At 65.4% G+C, this 25201-nt stretch overlaps 2 protein-coding genes across 8 annotated transcripts in view; one reads left to right on the top strand and one right to left on the bottom strand.

The window, feature by feature from the left end:
- The window catches only part of BAIAP2 (BAR/IMD domain containing adaptor protein 2), a 39834-nt gene extending 36437 nt beyond the window's left edge, over positions 1 to 3397 (top strand). For 3 of the 5 annotated variants that reach the window (XM_056505913.1, XM_056505916.1, XM_056505917.1), the window contains one exon: positions 1524 to 3397. In XM_056505913.1, the coding sequence (XP_056361888.1) occupies positions 1524 to 1593 (70 nt within the window). In that variant the 3' untranslated portion in view covers positions 1594 to 3397. The remainder of the gene's footprint in view (positions 1 to 1523) is intronic. The other 2 variants (XM_056505915.1, XM_056505919.1) reach the window with 1 other exon arrangement.
- AATK (apoptosis associated tyrosine kinase) lies at positions 3233 to 23563 on the bottom strand. 3 transcript variants are annotated; one of them, XM_056505908.1, is made up of 15 exons: positions 16352 to 17897; positions 15201 to 15286; positions 13906 to 14039; positions 12890 to 13031; positions 12024 to 12103; positions 11797 to 11915; positions 11249 to 11336; positions 11042 to 11175; positions 10287 to 10371; positions 9513 to 9634; positions 9248 to 9397; positions 6131 to 9167; positions 5843 to 6011; positions 5420 to 5647; positions 3233 to 5327 (listed from the first exon to the last, which is right to left on the bottom strand). In XM_056505908.1, the coding sequence occupies exons 1-15, from the start codon at positions 16786 to 16788 to the stop codon at positions 5299 to 5301; spliced, it is 5040 nt and encodes a 1679-aa protein (XP_056361883.1). In that variant the 5' UTR covers positions 16789 to 17897; the 3' UTR covers positions 3233 to 5298. The 3 variants fall into 3 exon arrangements, with proteins under 3 accessions (XP_056361883.1, XP_056361886.1, XP_056361887.1); XM_056505911.1 differs by lacking the exons at positions 15201 to 15286; positions 16352 to 17897 and adding an exon at positions 23445 to 23563; XM_056505912.1 differs by lacking the exon at positions 15201 to 15286 and having other exon boundaries at positions 16352 to 16415.
- Positions 23564 to 25201: the final 1638 nt, after the last annotated feature.

The raw sequence follows: 25201 nt of genomic DNA on the forward strand, positions 1-25201 counted from the left end.
TTTGAGCAGCTTTTGTTTTTGTTGTAGACTCGTCCCAGGAGCCTCCTCGTCCTGGCCCCAGGGACGGGATGCAGGAGCCTCCCCAGGAGTCGAGACCCTCCTCGCTGGCACTGCAGAGCCTGGAGAGCCCCTTGCCCGTTTCTCTTTGATCCATGAGCTGCTTTCCCTGGAGCTGCAGGCTCCAGCCCAGTGGCTCTTCTCTGCCAGGACAGAAATAGTTAAATGAGCCCCGGGTGACTCATCAAAGCAACTTTTCCTCTCCCTCCAGTCCTGAGAATCTATTTTGGCATCCTGGGAGGGAAAGTGATCTAAGCATCTGCATTAATTAGGTGTGAAATTAATTACCCTATTTTTAAGCAAAAGTAATTTATCTTTTAAGGAAAGAAAAGGCGAACGTGGAGAGGTGAGGAATGGCAGAGAGGGGGCCTGGGGCTGACAATGAGTGCCTGTCCCAGGGGGATGGATGTCCCAGCATCTTCCTTTCTGCTCTGGGAGATGGCTGGGGACACCCCAAAGCTTCTGGGGACACCCCAAAGCTTCTGGGGGCATCCCAATGCTTCTGGGGACACCCCAAAGCTGCTCTGTCCAGGTGCACACGGTAACCACAGCACTTTACCTGAACCCACGTCAGGGGGAGCAGGGCTGTGCCCCCACGGTGGGTGACCGGCCAGTGGGATTGGCGTGGGTGGCCACTGCTTCCACCAGGGACAGGAGATTGTTTGGCTCCCTGGGGAGGGCTGGGAGCAGTGGGCAGAGGAGACAGAGGGGCTGCAGGGAGTACAGGGGCTGCTTGGTGGCTCCCCAGGCAGACAGAGGGACCCCCAGAGCTGCCCACACCCCCCAGGAATAAACTCCTGCTGGGAGAGGACAGAGGGCACCTCCTGGAGAAGGGGTAAGGATGTTCCCTGTGCCAAGGCAGTTCTTGTCCCCTGTCCTGGCCAAGGCACCATGGCAGCAGGAGGGTGCTGGGACACCCCAGGTAGGTGAAACCCAAGGTCAGCCTGTCTGGGCTCTGGATTCTGACAAGTTCATCCAGGTGTCCTGTGTCCCACACTCCTCCTCTTGGATATGAACTCTGCAGAGGCAGCACAAGGGCTCTGCAGGGAGCTGCCAGCTCTGCCCTTGGCCAGGAGGTGAAGCCATAACCCCCTCCCTGCTCCAGGGCTGGCTGATCCTGCAGTGCTCCCATCTGTGGGAGCTGTTTGAGTCCAGCCCTGGAGGAGGCTGGAGCAGCTTCACTGGCATCCCCAGCTTCAGGCTGAAGGAGCGAGGTAGAGCAGAACATCCCCCTGCAGCTGCACTCAGCTCATCTCTGACCCACCACGGCTTAGCTGGGGGGAGCTGAGGAGTGGGGGCAGCTCAGGGAGTGGGGGCAGCTCAGCCCAGGGCTCCAGGCAGAGCTTTTCCACTTTAACCCCTTCCCACACGCTGCTGGTCCCGTGGTGTCGCCGCTCGCCGTGCCGGTGCCCGTCCTCTCCAGGCCTCCACCCCAGTAACTCTTCCTTCCTCTTCTCCCTCCACAGGAACCCCTTTGCCAACGTCCAGCTGAAGCCAACGGTGACAAACGACCGCTCGGCTCCGCTCATCAGCTGATCCGGGAGCTGACCCCGCCTGGCCCTCGCCACCTCCTCCTCCTCCTCCTCCTCCTCATCCTCGCCGCTGCATGTCCAGCTCCCCAGGACTCCATTTCTAGGCGGAATTTATTAATCCTGCTGCTTTGAAAGCCAAAGGCTCAAGCTAGTGCCCTAGTTCTCTCCTCTCTAGACTCCCTCGGTGGCAGAGGGTCACTGTGCTCAGCCTGTGCCAACGAGCGTGGTGGCACTTCCCGCAGGCAGGGCAGCACGTCCCAGAGCTGGGGTGGCTCCAGGCCCAGCAGCAGCTTGCTGTGGGTGGAGAAACGGGCTCAGCTGGACAACAACTCTCCATGGGCTCACAGTGCCCCAGTGGGGCAGCAGTGGCAGTGAGGTCACTGTCCCCCTGCTCTCCCTGCCCAGACCAGGCCAGGCAGGACACTGGGACACCCTGTGCCAGCCAAGGGATGGTGGCAGCCACAGGCAGCTCCCACCAGACCCCAGGTGTGCTCCAGGCTGGGACAGGGCAGTGGGTGCAGCCCCCACTGGGATGGGGTCAGCTCTGGTCCCAGAGCTCCTGCAGCCCCAGACCCGGGGTGTTGTAGGGAATTACGGTACTGCTGTAAAATATAAGCTAGGAAAAAACCACTTGTGGAGGCCAGGGCAGTGTGAGTGAGCCTTGGGGTGCCCCTGCTCCCTGCAGACAGGAGCTCCCATCCAGACTTCTTGCTTGGCTGTTTGCTCTTCCTCTATTCTTAGGGCTGCATGAGAGAGAGAGATAGATAGAGATAAATATATATAAATATATATATACACACACTTGCTAAGCTTATTGCTGGGGGTGCCCACGAGCCAGGCAGCTCCCACAGCCCTTCCCACAGCTCCTGAGTGACCAGGGTCACATCCTTGCTCCAAAACCAGGGAGAAGAGGTTTCCAGGCAGGAACTGTGTCTCCCACCGCTGAGGGGTCGAACTCGAGCAGAGTTTTTGCTTTTTCCGTTGCATTTCTCCTTTTTGCACTTTCTGATCACTGGTGCAGCATGTCCTGGTCCCCACAGCCCGGGCAGCGGGCACAGAGTGTCCCCAGCTCAGGGGCTCAGTCCCAGTCAGAGGTGGTGGCTCATCCCTCCTGTGTCCCCTGGGATGGGTTTTCCAGCTCCTCTGCAGGAAAACAGCTTCTCCTGTGACCGCCCAGGCTCCAGCTCTGCACGAGGGCTCCCAGCTCCATGATGTGCCTCCTCTTCCTCTCCCAGGGCTGCAGCAGATGGGTGGGGGCCAGACAGGGCAGGGGCGAGGGAGAGGGCTCTGCTGGGGGGCACTGGGTGTGCGGGACACTGGTGGCCACAGCCCGGGGTGGGGACAGGCCTGGGGTCCCCTCGGCCACTGCGGTGTCCTCTTCCACCCCCGTGCCAGGGGCTGTCCCCTGGGCCCCCCAAGCTGCCCCCCTGGCTCCAGCCAGCCCCCGGGGGCTTCGCTGCACCTCCTGGCTCGCTGGCACCTGGAAGACGTAACCTGAAATAATTTTTTGTGAGAAAACGTAATTTATGAGCAGTTCAACCTCCCCCAGCCCTCCCTGCTGCAGCTTTCCCTGGCCAGCGTGGTTTGCCCTCCCGAGCTGGCTCCATCCTGGGTGCTGGGCAATGATCGGGGCAGGAAACGGCTTAAGATATTTTAAAAACTTTATTATTGGCCCGATGAGATTTGACACACATGCTGGGAGCTGTATGGAAATCAGCACTGATAAAAAATACAGCAATTATGACCCGTATTGAGAAAATAGACCATGTAAGAAGAGCCTTTCTATTAAAAAAGTTACCCAAGCCACAGCTCTGTCCTCATCCACCCTCCGGAGCCGGGACCTGCGGCGCCATAGACCAAACCTGGGGTGTGGGGTGGGGGCTGCACCAGCACCCCTGGGGGTGAGGGCTGAGAAAGCCCCCCGTGGTGTTTGGGGGTGCAGGGATTGGGGATCAGGGGTAGGAGGGTGGGTGCTGCAGGAAGGGAATGCCTGGAGCATCCCAGTCCTGCTTGGGCAGCACCCCTGGGTGCTGCACCCCTGATCAGTGCAGGGGTGACCCCCCTGTGGTAAAGGGTAAGGGAAAAGCTCAGGAGAATTGGGGTGGGGGGTGGTTACAGGCCAGGTGGGGGCTTAAATAAAACACTTGAATAAGCACTAATTGCTCAGCAGGGAGGAACCAGCAGTGGGGGTATGCTGGGGCTGAAGTTGGGGTCCCCCTGGCTGTGGCCTGGACTGGAGAACAGCCCCTGGCCCCCACAAGAACCTCCTGAGCACTGGGACACAGCTCCAGGCTGGGAGAGGCTGCAGAAGGGTGGGTGAACATGGGGACACCTCTGCCAGCACCAGGCTGGGACCCATGGCCGTGCCATGCCCAGGGGTCCTGGTGCCAGAGCTGTGTCCAGCCCAGGGTGGGACCATCCTGTGGCAGGGAGCAGAGCCCTGGCACCAGCCCCATCCCACGGGGGGCTGGCTGTGCAGTGTCCCCACACAGGACACCCGTGTGCCCTCATCCCCCTGCACAGGAGCCAGGACAGGGGCGGGGGCTCAGGGGGGACATTTCTCACCTCAGGGTTTGGTCTATAGACCCCAAAAGGAACCAGCCCTGAATTCAAGGTTTCGCTCAGCTCCGCTTACTTCTATTTCCTTCCGGAAGCTGGAATTGCACAATTATCCTAAGCCTCGAATGAATTTTTAAAAAAAGAGAAAAAAAAAAAAAACAAACCAAAAAACAAAGAAACAAACAAAAAAAAAAAAAAGAAAGAAAAAAAAAAGAAAAAAAAACAGAACAAAGAACCACGAGCGCGCCCCCCTCCCCCCCCTCCCCAATACATCTCTTTGGCAGCAATAACTTAAAATCGCGTCAATGTGGGTTCAGTCAACAGCAAGTTTTGGTTTTGGGGTGGGTTTGGGGTTGGGGTTTTTAATAATTTTGTTTAAATACAAAAATAGTCAGGTTGGCAGGTCCTGGTGAGGGATATTCCCCCCAAAACCAGCCCACCACGTGCTGCTCCCCGCTGCAATGGGCAAAGGTGCCTGCAGTCCTCAGGGTGCCCGGCTGGGACTGAGCCCTGCAAACCAAGGCAGGGCAGCTCCAGAGCCACGGGGACCACTCTGGGCAGGCGGTGGCACCCCTGGCACAGGGAGTGACATCCAGAGTGGCAGCAGCCAGTGGCCCCTGGGTCAGGAATGTCGTGGGGTGCCTCTGGGGCAGCCATGGGGCAGCTGTGGGGCCGCTGTGGGACAGCTGTGGGACAGCCAAGCTGCCACAAGGTGCAAGACTGAGCACACGGCACAGGGGAGGGGACAGCCCGGGGGAGAAGGGGTGTGGGGACAAACCGCCTCGGGGAGCACATGTGGGCGAGAAGCCAAGGGGGAACTGCACTGGGGGAGGACACTCGGCAAATGTTAGCAAGGTCAGGGCACTACCCTCGAAACGCTATAATTTATATATATATATGTATATATATATATATAAGTGTCTATTTTACACGCACGCTCGCAGCCACCCGCACACGCGCACGGTGTCACCGTCACCCACCGCCTGGCCCCGCGCCGGCCCCGCTCCCACTCCAAGCAGCAAACGAGTTCCTTCCGATAAAATCTGCCTAAAAAAAATCTGCCCAGCGGGGTGTGGGGGCCCACGGGCGGCCCCCGCGCCGTCCTGCGCCGCCCCGGTGCCGGGGCAATGCCGGCTGTGTCCCGGCGGGCTCACTCCCGGTCACCGTCTTCGCTGCTGCCTGCAAGGAGCCCAGAAAGACATCAGAGGGTCCTGGCCCCCTGTGGGACACCAGTGACTGTCCCCACAGAGCAGATCCCGAGGGGGACTCACCTCCTATGGAGTCCATGTCCGAGTCGGAGACGTGGGTGATGGAGAACCGGGACACCGGGGCAGGTGAGACCGTGAACCGGGAGAACTGGATGGGCAGCACCTGTTTCTGCGCTGGCACCAGGGCGGGCACGGCCGCGGGGGGCTCCGCTGGTGTCCCCGGCAGCGAGGCCACCAGCGACGGCTTCACCGGCATCAGTGGGAAGTCATCGTCCCACTCGAAGCCACCGCCTGGGATACAAAGCGAGGGGGCTGAGCCCACTGTGAGGGTTCCACCACAACCTCTGACCCCTCACCCCATAACTGGTCCCCCATAATCCCATAACTGCTGTCCCCATGACCCCTTGGCTGCCTCCCCATCACCCCATAAGCGCTGCCCTCCCACCACCCCACAGCGCTCAGCCCCACGAGCTCCTGCTCTCTCACTCTCTTCCGAGGCGTTGCCGTCCGAGGAGTCGTCGGAGGCTCCGAGCCTGTCGGTGGGGCTGGGGGGGCTGCCACTGGCAGGGGGCTGCCCCGAAGGCGAGGGGGGCTGCCCCGAAGGCAGGGTGGGCTCCGGGAAGCTCTGCTCAGCCAGCTCCCGCGTGGGGCTTTCCTGGGGATGGGGAAACATCAGGAAGGAACCTCACTGGGGGCATGGCTGGAGATGGCTCCCACCACCAAAACACCACGGAGCCGTGCCCCGTACCCAGCTCTGTCCCCCAGGGCACCCACCTGGTCGAAGAGGTAGATGGTCACGTCGTCGTAGAAGGAGACGGCCTTTTTCTTGCGCTCCAGGTCCTCGCAGAAGGACTCGGACAGCAGGCTGGGCATCTTGAGGAGGCTGCGCAGGTTCCGGCCGCTCTGGCTCTCGGCCACCACGATGGGCACGGCCGCCGGCTCCTCCTCGCTCTCCTCGCTCTGCTCCTGGATGTTGTAGCAGCGCAGCTCCTCATCCGACTCATCGCTGTCTTCCGTGTCCTCCTCCTCCTCCTCGGGCTCCTCGCGGCGCTCGGGGGCGGCCGGCGGTGGCGAGAGCCCCGGCGGTGACTCGCCCGCAGGTAGCAGCGTGCTGGGACCGCCCGGCGCATCGCCCGCCCCAGTCCCCTCCGGGGGCAGCCCCAGCTCCCCAAGCGCGGGGGTCACAGTCTGTTTGTCCCCCACTGTGGCTCCCCCAAGTCCAGGGACGCCCTCGGGCACACAGGTCCCTCCAACAGCTGATGGCTCCCCAGGGCTCACTGGCACCGGGGTCAAGAGGAAAGTCTTGGGGGTCACAGAGCCCGGGGGACAGGTGTCTGTGTCAGGGCGCGGGGGGCTGCCCGGCACCAGCCCCGTGCCAGCGGGGCTCTGCTCGGTGCCAGGCGCCTGCTCCGGTGAGCTCCCGGCCTCTGTCCCCACCCAGTCCCCCTCCAAAGCCGCCGCCGCCACGCCGGGCGCTGCCGGGGGGCTGCCGGGTGCCCCCGGCGGGTGCAGCGGGTCCTCTCCTCGCCCCATGTCCTGCGCAGGGGAGCGGGGACCCTCCTCCGCCTCCGGGGTGCGCGACCCATCGCTGTCCCCCTCGTCCTTGTGCCCGCGCTCGGCCTCGGCGTCGCAGTCGGAGAAATAGGCAGAGTCGCGATAGGGGCTCTTCTCGGCCAGGCCGGGCAGCTCTGCACCGGGCAGCCGCGTTTCAGGGGCCGCAGCTTCGCCCTCGCCCCCCGGCAGCCCCGGGGGCGGCTTCCCCAGCTGGCCGAAGGCCTCGGGCTCTCGGGGCTCGTGGGGCTCCTTCAGGACGAACTCGGGGGACTCGTTGTTCTCGGTGTCGTAGCCGCTGTCGAGGGCGCGGGCTTGGCCGGCGGGCGCGAAGGCTCCGGGGCTGAGCACCTCGCAGGAGCTGCCGGTGGAGGGGATGTCCAGCGACTCCAGCGAGTCCGGCGTGCCCACCTGCTTCTGCAGGGACCTGAGCGCCGGCGCCGCCTCCGCCCGCTCCGCGTATTCCCCGGAGTAGTCGGTGAAGACGCCGGAGGTCAGCTCGGCCGTGTCCTCGTCGCTGCCCTCGTCCACGCTGGGGAAGCTGCTGCTGGAGAAGGTCTTGTCCGGTGTCCGCTCGGCGTCGCCGGCGGCACCGGCGCCGCTGTCGGCCCCGGGCTCCGCGGGTGCCTCGCTGTGCTCCGGGGCGGGTTGGGCTCCGTCTGCGCCGGGCGGGCCGGGGGGGCCGGGGCTCGGGGCGGCCGTGCCAGCCATGGGGGGAGCGGCCTCGCCCGGCCCCGCGGCGGCCAACGGGCTGCGGGCAGGGCTTCCCCCCGCGGCCACCGAGCCCTCCTCCGGCTGAGCATCGCGCGGGGCCCCCGGCGCAGGTGGCGGGGCCGCGGCGGGGCCCCGGGGAGCGGCGGGGCTCTCCGCCAGCGTGCCGGGCTGCGCGGGGCCGCAGGGTGATGAGTCACGGCCGTGCCAGGCCTGCCGCCGCGGGGAGGGCGAGCGGCACGGGGAGGAGGAGCCGCCGGCCATGGCGAGGGGCTGATCCTGCCGCGGGCGGAGGAAGTCGTGTCCCGGCGGGGACCCCCCGAGCTGGGGCTGCCCGCGGGGCACGGTGCCCAGCGGCTTGGCCATGAGCCCGCGGAAGGTGATCATGCGGCGGTAGCACCAGCTGTCGCCGGCCGGGGGCTCGCGGGGGCTGCCGCCGCCGATGTTGTTGTTGGAGGAGCTGTTGGAGGCCCAGGGGTGGCGCTGAGGCGGGGGGCTGGCACCGGCAGGCTGGGGGGCCAAGGGGGGGCTGTCCTCGCCCAGATCGAGCGCCACGCAGTCCGGCGGGGCCCCCCCGCTCGGGCCCGCTGTCCCCCCGTACCCCGCGGGGCTGTAGGCGCAGTTCCCCGACGGCGAGACGCCCAGAGGGTCGGCAAAGACCCCGGTCTGGAAAGCGGGGACGGGCCAGTCCTGGCTGCCCGGCTGGGGGGGCTCCTCCTCCAGCAGGTACCCCTCGGCCCCGTGGCTGGGGGACGGCTCGTAGTCCCGCGGCTCCTGCCCGGGGCAGGGGTAGGGGTAGTACTCGGCGCACTCCCAGGAGCCCTCGGCCGCGGGTGCGTGGCCCAGCAGCGGCTCCATGCTCAGGGACACGGTGGGGCTGCCATCCGAGTCGTAGTTCCCCCCGCCGCGGCCGCCCTGCGCTCTCCAGCAGCCCGGGGCTCTCAGCGCGCCCCGCTCGCCCGCCGGGCTGTAGCTGCACATGGCGTAGTCCAGCTCGGCGCTGCCCTCGCCGGGACCCTCGATGCGGATGTAGTACTCGCTGCCCAGAGAGGGGCTGTGGGCGCCCAGGATGGGCACCACGCCTGGCGCTGGCACGCCGGGGCAGCCGGACGCCTTGCACTCGTAGCAGGAGGGGGACACCCCCAGGCTGAGCCCCGCCGTCGTGGCCGGGTAATAGAGGTCGTGGTAGCGGGCGGCGCTGCTGGGGCTCAGGGAGCCCAGGGGGGCCTGGAAGTGCTCGGTCTTGGTGTGCTCCCACTTGTACTCGAAGTTGAGGCCGTGGCTGGTCTCCATGACGGTGAGGATGTCGTCCCCGTCGGAGGGGAACCCGTCGGCAGAGAACTGCTCCAGCAGCGGGAAGGACGAGAGCTCAGGACCGTGGTGGCTGCCGCTGGCGCTGCCGTTGGGCTTCATGGAATTCCAGCGCTTCTCGAAGTCCTCCTCCGCCTCCGTGGCGCCCTTGGCGCACAGGTAGGACAGCAGCAGGTGCACCTCCTCGGCCGTGGGGCGCTGCTCGGGCTGCAGCCAGCAGAACTGCATCACCTCGTACCTGCCGTGGGGAGCAGGCGGCGTCAGCCCGGCCCCCGCCCGTGCCGCGGGGCAGGGGAGGGGGCGGCTCGGGCTCCTCACCAGCGCTCCGACAGCGACAGCTTCAGCTGGGGCTTGGGCAGCTTCAGCTGCTGCTCCTTGATGGCGTAGGCCAGCACTTGGCGATCAGAGTAGTGGTCGTAGGGCTGGCTGCCCAGCTCAAACAGCTCCCAGATGGTGACGCCCAGCGACCTGCGGGCATGGCACCATGCTGGGGGTGCAGGGAGACCCCCATCCCACCCGCGACCATCGGCCCCAAAACCACCCCGTGAGGCTGCAGCCCCCTGTGCCCCCCCGAGCCTCTCACCAGACGTTGCTGGCCTTGGTCTGGTCCACCACCAGCAGGTTGCCGTGCACCTCATCGATGAGCTCGGGCGCGATCCAGCGCAGCGGCACCCACAGCTGGTCGGCCGTCACGAAGTAGTCGTCCTGCCAAGTGTGCAGGGTCAGTACGAGAAGAGAACGTCAATCCATGGCGTCAGGGACTGGCCTGCCTCCCCACCCTCCAGCACGGCCCCCCTGCTCCCCCAAATCTGCCCCCAGCCTGTTCTCTGCTCCTGGCGCCTGCTGTCCCTCGTTGCCTCCCTTCCTTCCCCCCTCTGCTCCCCCACCCGAGCCCCTCCAGACCCCCAGCTGGGCAATTCCAGCTCTGCAGGAGCCGTGGGCAGACTGGAGCAGGACAGAGAGACAAATGGACGCGTGGGCAACCCCCGGCTGTGCTGGCAGCTGCCTGCAGGGACCTGTGCCTGGCAGAGGGGCACGTCTGGACCAGCCCAGGCAGAGTCACCCCGCTGGGTGGGTGCTAGGGCACTCGGAGGGGGGGGAACTCTCTTTCAAGCTCAGGGGGGCACAGCGGGTGGCACTAAGGGTCCCCCACAGGGGCTGAACCAGCCTGGTCCCTCACAGGTCTGAACCCCCCTGCACCCCAGCAAACGCAGGGGTGCCCCGACACCGCTGGGGAGGGGGGATGATGTGGGTGGGGGGAAGGCTCAGCTGGGTCTGTGCCAGGGGGGTGTACGTGGGGGTACCGCGGGATCCCAGCGCAGCCCCCAGACCCCTCCTCCCTCCAAACCAGCCTTACTTTGTACTTGCAGTGCGAGAGCCCGTAGTCCCCGATCTTCACCGTGAGGTCGGCGGTGAGGAGGCAATTCCGCAGGGCCAGGTCGCTGCCAAGCAAACCCGGAGCTGTCACGGGCACCGAGAGCTGGGGGAGCACCCTGCGGGGACCCGGCTGGCTCCCCGTTCCCCGCCCGGCTCGGGGCCCTTCCCCGCCCGGCTCCGGGGCTGTTCGTAGCCGTTCCCCACTCGGCTCCGGAGCTGTTCGGAGCTGCTCCCCGCCCGGCTCCGGGCGTGCCGATAACGCGGCTCTCAGTGCACAGCAGGAATGCCTGCGCGGCCCCAGCTGCGCCGCTGTCCGTCCGTCCATCCGTCACACGCCGAGCCAAGCAGAAGGCGGGTGTGTTCCCGGCCAACGTGAGCCCTGGCATGCGGCCGGGCTCCCGGGCGGCTGCTCCGGCACTGGGCGGGTCATGCAGCCGGGGCACAGGCTGCCCTAAAGGAGTTCCTCTCCAGCATGGCTCGGGGCCTCATGTCCCCCTCCCACAGCTTGAGCACCCTCGTGGGAACCCACCTGCAGAGCCAGGCTCGGGTGGGGACACTCCGGTGGCCCCCGATGGCAGCGCGCCCCCTCCTCAACAAAATCACTGATGCTGGAGTCTCCGTCTGCAACTCACTCAGCACCAGGATATTGTTGGGCAGGAGGAGCAGCGGTGGGGCAGGAGCAGTGGCACGCTGGGAACCCCCCATCAGGACCCTGCATTGCTCCCCCCGGGATACCTGTGGATGTAGTTGTTCCTGTGCAGGTGCAGGACGCCGCAGGCCACCTCGCACGCCATCCTCTGCAGGGTCAGCAGGTCCGGGGTCATGGCCTCGGCCCCCCGGCAGCTCCGCAGGTACCCCTTCAGGTCACCCTGCAGGCAGTGCCACTGTCACCCCGTGCCCAGCACCCACGGGGCACCTCGGGGAGCAGGCACAGGGACTCACCAGCGGGCAGAACTCCATCACCAGCAGGTACGGCGTGACCTCGGCGCACTGGGCCAGGCACTGCAGCAGGTTGGTGTGCTGGAGGGCTCTGCGTGGGGCACAGCAACGGGAGTGGTTGTGCACCCTGCCTGTGCTGGCACTGGGGTGGCAGGGTTGGTGGCAGCCCCCCAGCAACCATTGCCCTTCCTGTGCTGGGGGCATGGCACAGTCCCCCAGGAGCCATCGTCCTGCCTGCACCAGGGCTGCTGGGAGCGGGTACCAGCACGTCCCAGCGCCCGGGATGTCTCACAAAGGGACATTTGTTCAGCTGTGCTGGGGCAGGAGCAGCCCTGTGCCCCCCTTGGCCCAGCTCTGCCCATGACCTCACTGCTGCCCCATGCCATGGCAGCCCCGGTCCTGCCACCACGTAGGGACAGAACTGTGCTGCCCCAGAGCTCAGCTGGCACCTGCAAGGGGCAACCACGGTTCAGGGGCAGATGAAGATGGCACAGGGTGGATCTGCCCCCATGCCACAGCATCCCAGCACTGTGGAGAGACCCCAGAGGTACCTGTAGGGCTGCGCTTCTTCCAGGAACTGCATCTGGTCCTGCACGCTGGCACTCGCCTTCAGCTCCTTCACCACCACCTGGGTGCTGCTGATGCCCGAGTTCACCTCCCCCAGGAACACCTGGGACACGGGACAGGCTCATCCCTCCATCCACACCCCGAACACCCCTGGCACAGCCGGGGCCCCGTGTCCCACCAGGGTGGGGTGTCCGGGGCTCCCTGGGCTCACCTTGCCGAACCAGCCATGCCCGATCTCCTTCAGGTACAGCAGGCTCTGCCGCCCCAGGTCGGCCGACTTGAGGAGCTGCACTGTAACAGAGCCCGTCCAGCTGCCCGCGTGTCCCCTGTCCCCCCGCCCACACATCCCCCTGCCCACCTGCCTGTGCTCCCCACCACACCCAGCCAAGCCCTGCTGTCCTCACCGTGCCACCCGGTGCCAGGCCCTCTGCCACCCCAGGATGCTCCGGAGCATCCTTGCCCAGGAATCCTGCATCCCAGGCATCCTCTTCTCCAGGCATCCTCCCACCCTGCCGTGTGGTATCAGTGTCCCCAAAGGGGATGGCAGCAGAGCTGGCTCCCTGCCCCTTCTCCTCCGCAGGGTGTGCAGAGCTGCGCCCGGCACAGCGCTGGCATTTAGCCCCTGCCCGCCCCCCCGGCTCAGTCCGGCCCCTCGGGAGCCCGTGCCAAGGGCAGGCAGCAATGGGACCATTGTTGGTCCTCTCTGCTCCCCCCACGGTGGCCATTCTTTGGGCAGGGAGGGACACGGGGCAGGAGGGGGCACAACCAGGCGCCCCCCACATTCCTCTCCCACTCATGGGCTTGTTTACATGGGACCAGGACTCGTGGATGTCACCGTTCAGGGTGGCCGTGTCCTGTCCCTCCCCGGTGCTGCTCCCCTGCGCTGGGACACGCAAGTGACTGGAGACAGGGACAAGGGACCCTCGCCCAGGGGGACCCTGCGGCACCCCCCAGCTGCCTGTCCATGGCAGGGCTCCGCTGGAGGAGCAGGGGAGACTCAGCATCCCCACATCACCCCATGCTCAGTGAGAGACCCCCAGGCGCGGCGTGCAGGGGTCCTGCCCCGCCCTGGCTTACCTGAGCGCCCCGGCTGCTTGGCCATGGGCAGGGACATCTTGGTGAGGGGCAGGACATAAACCTCGGGGCCATGCTGGGGGGCAGGCGAGCCCTGGGCCGACAGCTCTGTCACGTAGTCATCCCCCTCGGCGTTCTCAAACTCCTGGTTCAGGGTGCAGCGGGGTTCAGGGTGCAGGGGGGGTCACGCACACCCCTCTGCCCCGACGCGCTCAAGGGAGGGCAGAAATCCCACCCTGCCCGCACACGGGGGGGGCACACCCTCCCCACCACCCATCCCGTTACCTGTCTGTGCCACCCCGGCAGCCCCCGGCTCCCAAAAGCCGCCCGGGCGAGCAGGTAGGCGACGGTGAGCATCTCGCCGTGCCAGGCTGTGCCTCATGGCGCTGCCGACAGCGCCGGCACCGCGCCGTGTGCCATGTGCCACCGCGGGCCATGCGCCGCGTCCTGCCGGCCACCGGCGCGGCCGCGCGCCCCTAAATACGCGGTGCGGGGGCACCGGGGGGTCACTGTCCCCCCCGGCACGGCGAGGTGCTCCGGCGGTGTGGGACGTTTCACAACACCCGGCGTGTCCCCCCCAGCCTGACCCCCCTCCCGCCGCGGGCGCCACAAGCCTCCACAAAAATCTCAGCAATTAGGGAAAAAGCGTTTTCTCGGCACATTCTGTGCCTGTGAGGTCAGGGTGCCTCCCACCCTCGGGGGCGTGCGGGTGGGACCGGGCCCTTCGCCATGGAGCCGGGAGCACGGATGGGTCAGGATACGACCCCGAGGGTCCTGAATCCCACCGATCCACGCTCTGTGAAGCTGGGATCCAGGATCCAGCCCTGAGCCCCGCAGCCCCGGCAGGCAGTGAGGGGCTGAACCCCTCCCTGCAGGCACTGCTGCCCTGAGCCAGCACACACATCTGCTGCTGGGACAGAGAATTCGGCACCAGGAACGTCCAGACAGCTCCGTCCCTCGCTGTGTCCCTGGGAACCCCCCACCTGGCCTGGGGAACCCCCCCCGGGCCCCCAGCTCACCTTGAAGCCAATGTCCCCCTTCTTGCAGCACAGACAGGCCAACATGAGGAAGATGAAGGTGAAGAGCCCCGAGAAGGAAACGGCCACCACGGCCAGCGAGGAGGACCAGGAGAGCTCACTAAGGGGGGTGCCGTCTGTGGGGACACCAGGTGGTCAGGGCTGGGGGCCCAGGGAGGGGTCAGGCTGTGCCTGGGGGTCCTGCCTTGGCTCTTGGGATGTGGGGGCACATCAGGCTCGCTGGGGTTTTGGCAGGGAGCAGTCGGTGGGAGTCGGTCCCAGTGTCCGGGTGCCCCCTTCAGTGGGGAGCCCAGGAGGGACTCCCCAGAGCCCAGGCAGGACCTGCATGGGGGGTGCCCTGTCCCCATGGGTGCAGGGGGGCAATGACACCCCATGGAGAGGGTGTCCCAGGCACCCCCACCAGGCCGAGCTCCAGCCCTTGGATTTGCCCCCTAGTGGGTTTGGCCACAGCGTGGTGGCATCCCAAGGCTGTGGGAGCTGGAAGAGAATTGGGTCCCATGAGCCCCACACTGGGCATGGGGAAGGAACATGGCTGCACTGGCTGAGGACCACATCATCTGGGCACCAGCACACCCCAAATCCCGGCACCCTCCTCCCCACTCCAGCTGTGCAGTGTCCCGTGGGGTGGCAGGGCACACGGTGGCCATGGTGGCAGTGGAGGTGGCCACGTCACAGCTGCCCATCCCCAGCAGGCCCCTCTGCCAGCTGCAGCTGCCACATTACTATTCTGCCCAGAGCCTGCCCAAACAACCGGCGCCGTTGTGGTGGGAGCAGCCGGAAGGTCGCGGCACTGCCAGCGGAGCCGGTCACCAGAGACCCCCCAGAGCCCCCCAGTGCCCGGCTGGGACAGGTGCCCTGTGCCAGCCAGGAGCCTGGCACAGACCCCCACCGGTGCCGTGGTCCCTGCCTGGGTCACCAAGCCGGTGCCGAGCCCCTCGGGGATGCTGGTGGCACACACGTGGCTCCAGCACAGCATCCGTGTCCCTGTGCCCTGGCCACACTGCCCTGCTCCAGGGCTCCACCACGGGCTCCTGCGTGTCCTTGAGACCAGCACCTGAAGGGCACCGGGGGCTGGGGAAGGTTCTGCTGCCCTGGTGAGCACTGGCAGCACCCGCTGCTCCCCAGCACTGCCCGGGACCACGCGGGGTGGCACAGGGCACCCTGGCTCCTGGCATGGCACTGAGTGGCCCCACGGACCTTGGCACAGCCCAGCCATGCCAGGGAGCAGGGAAGGAGCTCCAGAGCCATCTTCTGAGGCTCGGGATGCAAAGCCGAACCTGGGAGGAGCGGGGGGCGGCGTGCCCCCCCTTCCAGCTGGTTTCCATGGTGAACACACTTTGTACCGCCAACGTCACCATTTTCCCTGGATAGTGGGACAGCAAAAGAGAAAATGACTCACTGAAAAGAGCCTTTGAACGGAACGGGGAGCAGAGCACGGGGACGGGAGCCCGTCCGAGGGGACCGTCAGCTGAGCTGCCCTCAGCTCGGGAACTGGAGGTTCCCAAAGAAGAACAGACCAGTGAGATGCAGCTGCTCCTGCCTCAGTTTCCCCACCTGCACAACCTGGGAGCTGTGATCAGCCCAGACTGGGCAGGGGCACCACCTGTGCCACGACCGACTGGCAACATTCACAGCAACAGTGTTGGGAAGTGTGGCTTCATCTCAGATGCCAAATTACCCCCAAACCAGGTCAGATGCACCTGCAGCAGCTGCTGCTGGAGCACTGGATGCAGGGAGCACCAGGACACGGGAGGCACAGAACACAAGGGACACCAGGACACAAGGCACACCGAGGCACAGGGCTGAGTGCAGCCTGAAGTAGCCCAGGACTCTCCAGAGAAACCAGGGCCCCCAGCACACCCTGCCCTGCATTCCCAGGCTCTGCCTCCCACTGTCCCAGCAGGAATGAGGTCCCCGGGCACCCTGGCCTTCCTCACCGCAGGCTGAGAACAGCAGCTCGGTGCATCCCCAAAAACTGCGGCGTCACCCGCAGCCCCTCCACCCAGCACCACCCAGCGACCCCGGCTGTGGGCAGCCCACCCTCACCGGCAGGAGGGGACTGCTGGGGGGCTGGTGGCCATGGGGCTGGTGGCCACAGCTCCAGGAGCACCCACCCCAGCCTCAGACCCAGCCCTGGCACACGGGAGCAGAAGGGCAGCGGAGGAAAAGGGGGGATGCCGGATGCGGTGGGGTGTAATGGGATGCGATGGGATGCAGCGGGGTGTAATGGGGTGCAACGAGATGCAATGGGGTGAAGTGGGGTGCAGTGGGGTGCCGTGGGGTGCAGTGGGGTGCCGTGGGGTGCAGCAGCGCGCAATGGGGTGCAGCGGGGTGCAGCAGTCGCCCTCCCACCCCACGCAAATCTCCGCGCACCCGCAGCCGGCACAGCCCCGCCCGCGCTGTCCCCCCCGCCTGTTGCATCGCCCACCCAGCGCCGGCTCCGAGCGGGGCCGGGCCAAGGCCGGAGTGTCCCGGGCCGGTGCCGGTGCCGGTGCCGGTGCCGGTGCCTCGCCTGTGCTGACTCACGGCCCCGGGGCCGCCGGGCCGGCCATGGCCCCGCTGCCTCCGGGGCGATGCTGCGGCCCCGGCGATCCCGGTGATCCCGGCGATCCCGGTGCCGGCCGAGCCCGCCCGGCCAGCCCGGCTGACGTGTGCGGAAGGGCCGAGCCGGGGCTCCCGCGGAGCCGGAGGCAGCTCGGGGCTCCCGAACCGGGCGAGGCCACGGGCGCAGGCGCTGCCCCCGGCGCACCCCGAGCCCCGCTCCCACCGGGCAGGACCGCAAGACAGCCCCTGCCTCAGTTTCCCCAGTGGTGATTCCCAGGGGTCATCCAGGAGGGGATGGATGCTCTGGCGCCTTGAGAGCATGGTCCATACATCCCCCCTGCCCTCTCGCCGCCCACCGCGGATTCCAGCCTGGAAACATGCCAGATCCTGCTGGGAAAGGTTGGATTTGGGCAGGGAGGAGGGCAGGATATGAGCAGGGAGCAACGCAAAATTGGGGCAGGAAATGGGGCAGGATTCGGGCAGGGTTTGTACAGAAGCAGGGCAGGATTGGGTCAGGATCCGAATGGGCTTTGGGCAGGATCAAACTCTCATGTCCCTCAGCCCCTCCGGCCGCGGGCTGCTCGCTCCCAGCCCCATCCACTCTCCCGGGGCAGGCACAGCCCTGGCATCGCGTTAATCCCTGAGGCCATGGGCAGGGAAATTCCAGGGAAGCAATTTCACAGCCCGCAGAACGCGCGCTCTGCTCACCCACACGCACCCAGGCGGCACAAAACCCCCGCTGCCATTTGGGGTGTGAGCACAGCCCGGGGACTGTGCGGCTCTGCGGGAAACTGAGGCACCAGCAGGAGCCGGGATGGCCCCGCTGAGCCGCACCCGGAGCCCAAGCCCATGGAAGCAGCAGGGCTGGGGCTGGCGGAACCCACAGTGCCGGGCACGGAGCCGGTACCCACAGCATCCTCAGGATCCTGCATCCCTCACGGTGGTGCCCAGAGCCGCCTCCACCGGGCTGCTGCAGGATCCAGGAGCAGGGAGCAGCACCCTTTGTCCCCTTTGCTGGAGACCTTTCCCCACCAGGAAGAGCCAGAGCCGTTCGGGCAGCCTCTCTGGTGATTAATGGATCAGTTAATTGTGAATTCCAGGCACGCCTGGCTAATCCCTTCTCCTTCTGTATCTTTCAACGTGGCGTATTTCACCAACAGGATTGATTCTGCCCTTTAATTCTGGTTTTACCATCTCGGGCTGAAACAGCGGCAAAAAAATAAATAGGTGGAAAATAACAGAAAATCATCCATCATTTTCTGAAGCAACGAAATCAAAACAAGGACTGTGCTAGGGACAGGCCGGGCTCCGGCGTTGCTGCGCACACACCACGCGTGTCAGCCTGATTAGGGACAAAAAATCAAGTTCCTCCATCAAAGCCTGCCCTGATGCAGAGCCAAGAGCCAACAATTCCCTCTGTTTCCACAGAAAATAATACTAATATTATTATGATAATATAATTATAACGTAATTTTAATAATACTCTATACTATAGTAATAATATACTATTATTTTATATAGCATATAGGAATTGGACATGGAATTATATATAGAATTATACATTGAATTATGTATATTGTATTTTTATATAATTATATAGTCTATGCTGATTATAGAATATTAGGATTATAATAATACATTGTAATAATAAATAAAAGAAAACTACAGAAAGCATGCAATGCAAGCTCAAATTGATTATTTAAATGGAATTCTTGTGCTTGCTGTTTTAAGTGAGTGGGGGCTGTGGAGCCCATCAAGGGACTGCGAGGTGTCTGGGGGGAGCATCAAGCCCTCGCTGGCAGGGCTCCCTCCATGGATCCGGGAATGCCGTGCCAGGGGCAGTGCCAGGGGCAGTGTGACACCAGGGACAGCGCCAGGGACAGTGCAAGGGACAGTGCCACACCAGGTGGGGCAGTGCCACACCAGGAGCAGTGTTGGGGTCAGTGCCACACTGGGCCAATGCAGGGGACAGCGCCACACCAGGAGCAGTGCCACATCAGTGGCAGTGCCACACTGGAGGCAGTGGCACACCTGGAGCAGTGTCGGGGTCAGTGCCACACCAGGAGCAGTGCCACATCAGTGGCAGTGCCACACTGGAGGCAGTGGCACACCTGGAGCAGTGTCGGGGTCAGTGCCACACCAGGAGCAGTGCCACACCAGGGGCAGTGCCACCCTGGGGTCAGTGCTACACCAGGGGCAGTGCCACCCTGGAGGCAGTGGCACAGCAGGGGCAGTGGCACACCAGGAGCAGCGTCAGGGCCAGTGCCACACCAGGAGCAGTGCCACATCGGTGGCAGTGCCACCCTGGAGGCAGTGGCACATCGGTGGCAGTGCCACACCAGGAGCAGTGTCAGGGTCAGTGCCACATCGGTGGCAGTGCCACCCTGGGGGCAGTGGCACAGCAGGCACACGGCCCCGGCCCCGCCGAGCTCCGGCCGTGCCCAGCAGCGTTTACGTAACCGCGGGAGCGGCAGCGCGAGCGGGGCAGGTTATTTATATCCAAAATGCTCCTGGGCGTTATGAAACGAGCAGCTCTGGCTCCAGAGCAGGGCCCGAGCAGCAGGAGGTGAGCGGGCAGGGGTGCCCTGGCACAGCAGGAGCCCGGGTTGGGGTGTGGCTCTGCCCCCCAGCACAGCCCGGACCCCACTGCCCCGGCACCCCAGGGAGGGGGGATCGGCATCAAGGATGCTCAGGGCACGGAGCTGGGGAATGCCTGGCACCTCCCTGCCCCATGTGCACCCTCAGGTCAGTCCATGGTGCCCAAATCACCTGCAGGCACGGGAGCACACAGATCTGGAAAATCCTCCTTTGCCATGGGGATGGCTGAGGGTGGCACAGGGCACACGTGAGCAGCACACAACCGCTGAGGTGTTTTGGAAAGGCGAAGGGCTGGTGGCCAGCACGGTGGGCTGGCAGCAGGACACCCTGGCACAGCCGGGATGGGAGCCTGGCAGCCCGTGGGTGCCCTGCCCAGCCAGGCGGGCTCTGCTGTTCCTTTGCTGCGTTTGCCCACACTGGAATTTTCCTTCGCTCCAGTAATTAAACAAACGGCGCTAACCCCGCTGCTGGCACCGGGCTGCAGGCAGGACGTGGGCATGGGGACAGAGGGGAAGGGGGGGAATGGGGATCACCCCAACAGTCTGGGCTGTGGGGCAATGGCTCTGCAGGAAATCCTGCTCCCATTCCTCCAGTGCCTCTCAAAACCACAATCCTCACATCCTCGCTGTCCCTTGGCTGGCTCTGAGCTCCACCATGAGCCTGGTGCCAGCTCTGGAGCATCCCAGGATGTTCCATGTCCCCCCAGGACGCTCTGTGCCCCCCCAGGATGCTCCATGTCCTCCCAGGACACTCTGTGTCCCCCCAGTGTCCCCGGTCATCAGGGCCTGGGCAGCTCTCGGCGCTTGGCCGATGGCAGCGATGGCAGTGGCAGCCCTGACACGGCTGTGCCATGCTCTGATGGTGCTTCCCGGGCACGCTGAGTCAGCACAGAGCAGCTCCTCTCTGGGCCAGGCCTGTCACCCCCCAGCCCTGTGACACGGCCTGTGGGGTCCTTCTGGCTCAGCCCACCCCTGGGGGCAAATTCCCACTGGGGATGCGAGGAGCACTCGCTGGGGCAGGAGGAGAGCAACTGGAGCCAAGCCCAGCCCTGGAGTGGTAGCAGTGCATGGCCAGGACCAAGATCCCTGCATCCCACCCTCCTTAAATCCCACCCTCCCAAAATCCCACCATCCCTAAATCCCACCATCCCTAAATCCCACCATCCCACCCTCCCTGCATCCCACCCTCCCACCATCCCACGCAGTGGCCCCAGCACCCCTTCACTTGCCAGGTCGGAGCAGCAGAGGGTGGGAACAGGCTCAGCCATGGCACCAGAGCAGCACAACTGCCCCTTTGACCCAAATCCTGGGATTTTCCAGCCCAGCAGTGGGATGGTGAGGAGGTGACGTCACACCAAGGCAAAACCTGGGATGCTGCCTGACTACAGACACTGAACACTAAGCACAGACCCCTCTGGATGGCTTAACCCACACCTGGCACCGCGCTGGCAGTGCCATCGCTGCCCACGTCCCCTGCTGTCACCAGGGTGCCAAGGCTCGGCTCGAGGAGCCACGGGCTGCCCTGGCACAGGGTGTCCCAGGCAGGGCTGGGCAGGGAGCCCGTGAGTCACAGCCCTGCTCCCCCCGGCAGCGCGGGGCCCTTTCAACCCCGGCATATTAATTTCTGCTAATTGGCTTTGACAGGGATCGGTGTCAACGTTCCAGAACACACCCGTGTGCGTGGGGCACGAGGGAGGGAGAGGAGAAGGAGGGTGCAAAGTGGCACCCTCAGGGCATAGGATCCTGGCTCTGTCCCCTCCCTGAGCCAGGTGGGGCCCGGCTGCCCCGTTGTGCTGTGCCAATGTCATTCCCAGTGCCAGGACAGGGCTCTTGCCACATGCCACCCCACTCTGCCTGCCCCTGGCATCCCTGTGGGCACCAGGAGTCACCTCCTGCCTGCGTGCCTGGCTGCTCTGCCCTCCAGCCCAGAGTGCCATCCCCCAGTGGGAAACATGTGGCAAGACAGGACACCGGGCACAGTGCTGCCACCACTGTCACCTCCCAGCCGAGGAGCTCCCGCTGCCCTGTCTGAAATCCCCTCTGTGTCCCCAGTCCCTGCAGCACCTTCCCCCCTGTATGGCTCGATAGGTGCCGAGGTGTATCTGGCCCTGATTTGGGTTTCCAGGCTCCTTCTGCCTGCCATGGCTCCTTTGCCACCACGGTCCCCCAAGTCCTTTCCCATCCTTGTGCCAGGAGCAGCCAGAGGCACCAGATGTGGAGCACCAGCACTCGCCACTCTGCTGTCACTGAGTGCCCTGGATGGCAGCAGGTGGACCCAAAAACACAGGCAGGGGGGATGCCCTGCCCTCACTTTTGCTCAGCTCCCCAGGGTGGGGAGTGGGCACCTGATTCCCACGGGAAGCCCAGGAGATGTGGGGGGCACATTGGGCCCAGTCCTCTGTGCAGGAGCCTCTCCAGGTCTGGCCCAGGGATGGGAACCACGAGGCTGCAGGGCTGGGACTCTCCCTCCAAACCCCCAGCAGCTGGGAGGGGATGAATCCCTGGAAGAGCTGGCACAGCCTAGAGCAGATGTTGGGACAAGCCAAAACCAGCAGGCGAGGCCGGAACACGGGCAGCTGCACTGGCACATCCCTGTGCCACCTCCACCCCAGGTGACACTGCTGTCACTGTTCCATGCCAGCAGGCCACCTATGGCCCAGCTTCAGCAGCAGCTGCTTCCAACGTTGCATTTCCAGGGAATGCAGAGCCAGGAGGAGATGCTCCCTCAGCTGCACCAGAGCCCCTGGTGCTCTCCTGTGCTGTCCCAGCTGCGGTGCCATCGTGCCCTACAAATTGCTTCCCCCAGTTCCTCACTGGCACAAGCCAACCCCAGGGAGCAAGGCTGGCACGATGGCACACAGGCAGGAGCTGCTGCCACATGGACCGAATCCACAAAGCTGTGAAATCCAGAATCTGGTTTGTTCCCCCCTTGAATTCCTCTCCCGGTGCTGGTGGGTGGCAGCTGCACGGCAGCGCCGAGCCCTGGGCCTGGCAGCACAGCGACAGGCAGGGATGGGAGCAGGGATGAAGGGTTCTGAAACCAAACCTGCCTTGAGCAGCCCCAGGCTGGCAGGATTCGCGTGGAGCGGGGCCACACCGAAAACCAAAGCAAAATCTCCTCAAGGGCTGAGCCGGGCAGACGGCTCCGTCCCGGCACTGCCGCATTTTGGATGTAAATAATGAGATTTTACAAGCAAATAACGAGCGGCTGGGGACAAAGTCCCCGTTCGGTGACTCCTGGTGCGGATCATTTCCAAATCCCCCCACGGATTCCGACCGTGCGCAGCCGGGGGAGCGGGAGCGGCGGAGGAAGGAGGGACCGCGAAAGGCGGCGGGGAGGGATGCGGGAGCCCGGCACCGACAGCCGGAGCCTCGGGCAGCACCGCGCCCGGCTCGGGCACCGTTTCTCCGCCTTCGTGGTGCCGGAGGAGGCGCCGGGAGCGGCGGGAGCCGACACGCGTTATCCCGGGCTGGTAAACAAAGGGCCGGAGCCGAGCGCCCGCCGGACGCTCCCACGAGCGGTCCCGGTGCCCGCGCGGTGCCAGCCCCGCACCGGGAGCGACGCGGGGCGGCTGCGAGGGGCGGCGATGAGGGGCGGCTGCGGCGGCCGCAGCCCCAAAAACGCACCGCAGTCTCCAGCCCCGCGCTGCTCCGCGGCTGCAGCATCTTCCTGCAGCTGCGCCGCGGCCGGAACACGGCGCTTACATAACGCCTGCGCCCCAAAACGCCGCTGCCGTGCCCCGGCACCCCAGCGAGCCCCGCCGGCTCCCCCAGCCCCACCGGGGACCCGCAGCCCCCCGGCTCCCCGGCCGCCCCGTGTCTCAGGCGGTGGGGGCTCAGCCCCGGCTCCGTCTTCCTCCCTCTCACCATCACCATCCTCCCTGTTGTTATTATTCCATTTCAATCGCGGAGATGCCTTCAGAGGCAGCGCAGCCCCGGGATTCCTCCGCGCTCCAGCCCGCGGAACAAAATGACAAAATGCCGCCCGGCTGCGGCAGCGATCGCACGGCGCCGCCACCCCGGGATGTCCCACGGCCACCCCGGGATGTCCCACGGCCGCACCGGGATGTCCCACGGCCGCACCGGGATGTCCCGCGGCCACCCCGGCGTGTCCCAGCACCACACAGGGGTGTCACACCGCCACACCGGGTCGGGTCCGGCTGTCAGAGCCGAGCCCGCTCAGTGACATTCCCGGCGATGAGGGCGAGGGATGCTCCGTTCGCGGTGCAGCGCGATGCGGGGATGCTCGTCCCCGGTGCACCGGGAGGGCAGCGCGGGCAGCCGGTGCGGGGCTGAGCCGGGCACACGGCGGAGCGCCGGGGGAGGCTCGGTGCTGGCGGGGGGATGCCGATCCGTCAGCCCCGGGGCTGCGGCACTTACCGGGGTCGAAGTGGGAGCTGAAGGCGAGGCTGGGGCTGAGGAAGGCGGCCGCCATGGCAGCGGCGGCGGCGGGGAAGCGGCCCATGGCGCGGCGGCGGCGGGAGCCCCACGGCCGCCGGCTGCCGCTGGCCCCGCGCTGGGCACGGCGGCGGCGGCGGCGGCGGCGGCGGCTCCTCCTCCATGGCGGCCCCGCGGCCCCGCGCCCCGTGCCCCGGGGAGGGGCCGCGCCGCCGCCGAGCAGCGGGACCGGGCGGGCGGGGGCGGCAGGTGGCGGAGCCGCAGCCCCGGGACCGCACCGGGACCCGCGTCCTCCCCCCCGGGATGAGCCGCCGCCGCCCCCGCGCGGTCCCGCCGGGATGGATGGGGTCCATTGGGGTCCCCTGGACGGGGACGGTTCCCCCGAGGGGCAGCCACCCCCCAGAGCGGGGATGGGATCCCCCGGGAGCGGGGCTGGGACCCCCCAAGTAAGGAACTGCTCTGGCTCTGACCCATCCCGGGCACCGCCGGCTTCCCTCGACCAGGAATGGGAAACACGGACAGAATGGGCAGCAGCTCTGCCCCAGCCAGCCCCTCAACCCCCTGCCAGCCCCCCTCACACACACACCCTGCACCCCTGTGACCCAGCTCAGCCTCACCCTGCAGCCCCCCAGTCCCATCCTGAGGGGCAGCAGAGCCCCCCAGCAGCCCCAGCCAGGCCCGAGGTGTGGGGTCCCCCTTGGGCTGGGGGGCTGCCCCATCTGGGACCAAGGCTCAGCCTTGTCTGCTCGACACCCCAGCCCTGGCACATGGGAGTGTGCCCTCCAAACACGAGCTGCTCCAAAACCCAACAGGCCCAATTCCTTGGCAGGGAACATCCCACAGCTTCACCCACACCCCCCTGCAGCTCCCAGCCAGACCCTGGCAAAGCTGTGGGTGCCGCTGTCACCGAGCCCACCTGGGAACCAGGCTGGTCTTTCCTTCAGGGCAATGGCAGGACAGTCCCATCCCATCTTGTCCCATCCTGCCCCATCCTGTCCCATCCCATTCCAGGGAACCCCTTTGTCCCATCCCAGCTCTGAGCACGAGGCTCGCACATCCCCACAGCCAGTTTGAATATTTAAAGCCAAATTTTGCGTACACGATTAATTTTTTACAAGCCGTCAAGCCTGCACAGAACAGCACCACGCTGCACATGTCACGTCGCCACAAATAGATACAGGCCTGGAAAAATTACCGGCTGCTGGGAGAATAAACACATTGGAGCCAGTTTCTCCCTTCTCCCTTGCCTCCACATTTCTCTCTGGAGCAGCTGTGTCCCACAGGACCCCCCAGTCTCTCTGCCAAGGGGAGCAGGTGACTGCTGGTGCCCCATCACTCATTTTGGAGACCCCAGGCTGGGGTGCAGCTCATGGGCACCCCATTGCTCCCATTGTGCCCCCCCTCACTGGGTCCCTGGTCCTTTCTGGATGTGCAGATGACCATGACTGATACATGGGACACCCTGAGCTCCTTCATGAGCCTTTCTGTGCCTCAGAGCATCCAGGAGGAGGGTCTGTCACGGTCACTGAATCCCATCACCTGCCCTGTGCCCCCCGCTGCTTGTCCTGCTTCCCACCAGATTTCTAACGTGGCTGTAAAAGGAAAAACCCCAAAGGAGAATCGAGTCCCAAAGCCCCAGGGAGCCCCTCAGGTGCAGCCCTGATGTCGGGGCTGTGGCAGCGCTGGTCCAGCCCCGGCAGAGGCACAGGGTGGCACTTCCCGGTCGGGGCAGTGCCGCC

The sequence above is a fragment of the Oenanthe melanoleuca genome, chromosome 18 (genome assembly GCF_029582105.1).
Source record: "Oenanthe melanoleuca isolate GR-GAL-2019-014 chromosome 18, OMel1.0, whole genome shotgun sequence".
Taxonomy (NCBI): domain Eukaryota; kingdom Metazoa; phylum Chordata; class Aves; order Passeriformes; family Muscicapidae; genus Oenanthe; species Oenanthe melanoleuca.

Bases quoted from the DNA above. Each gene is read 5' to 3' on its own strand.
- AATK (XM_056505908.1), bottom strand. From the start codon at position 16,788: ATGCTCTCAAGGCGCCAGAGCATCCATCCCCTCCTGGATGACCCCTGG. The intron at 14,040-15,200 runs GTTCGGCTTTGC...GTGTCCCCACAG, and splicing joins CCGCCCCCCGCTCCTCCCAG to ACGGCACCCCCCTTAGTGAG. The intron at 5,648-5,842 runs GTGAGAGAGCAG...TTTGTATCCCAG, and splicing joins CGGCAACGCCTCGGAAGAGA to GCGGTGGCTTCGAGTGGGAC.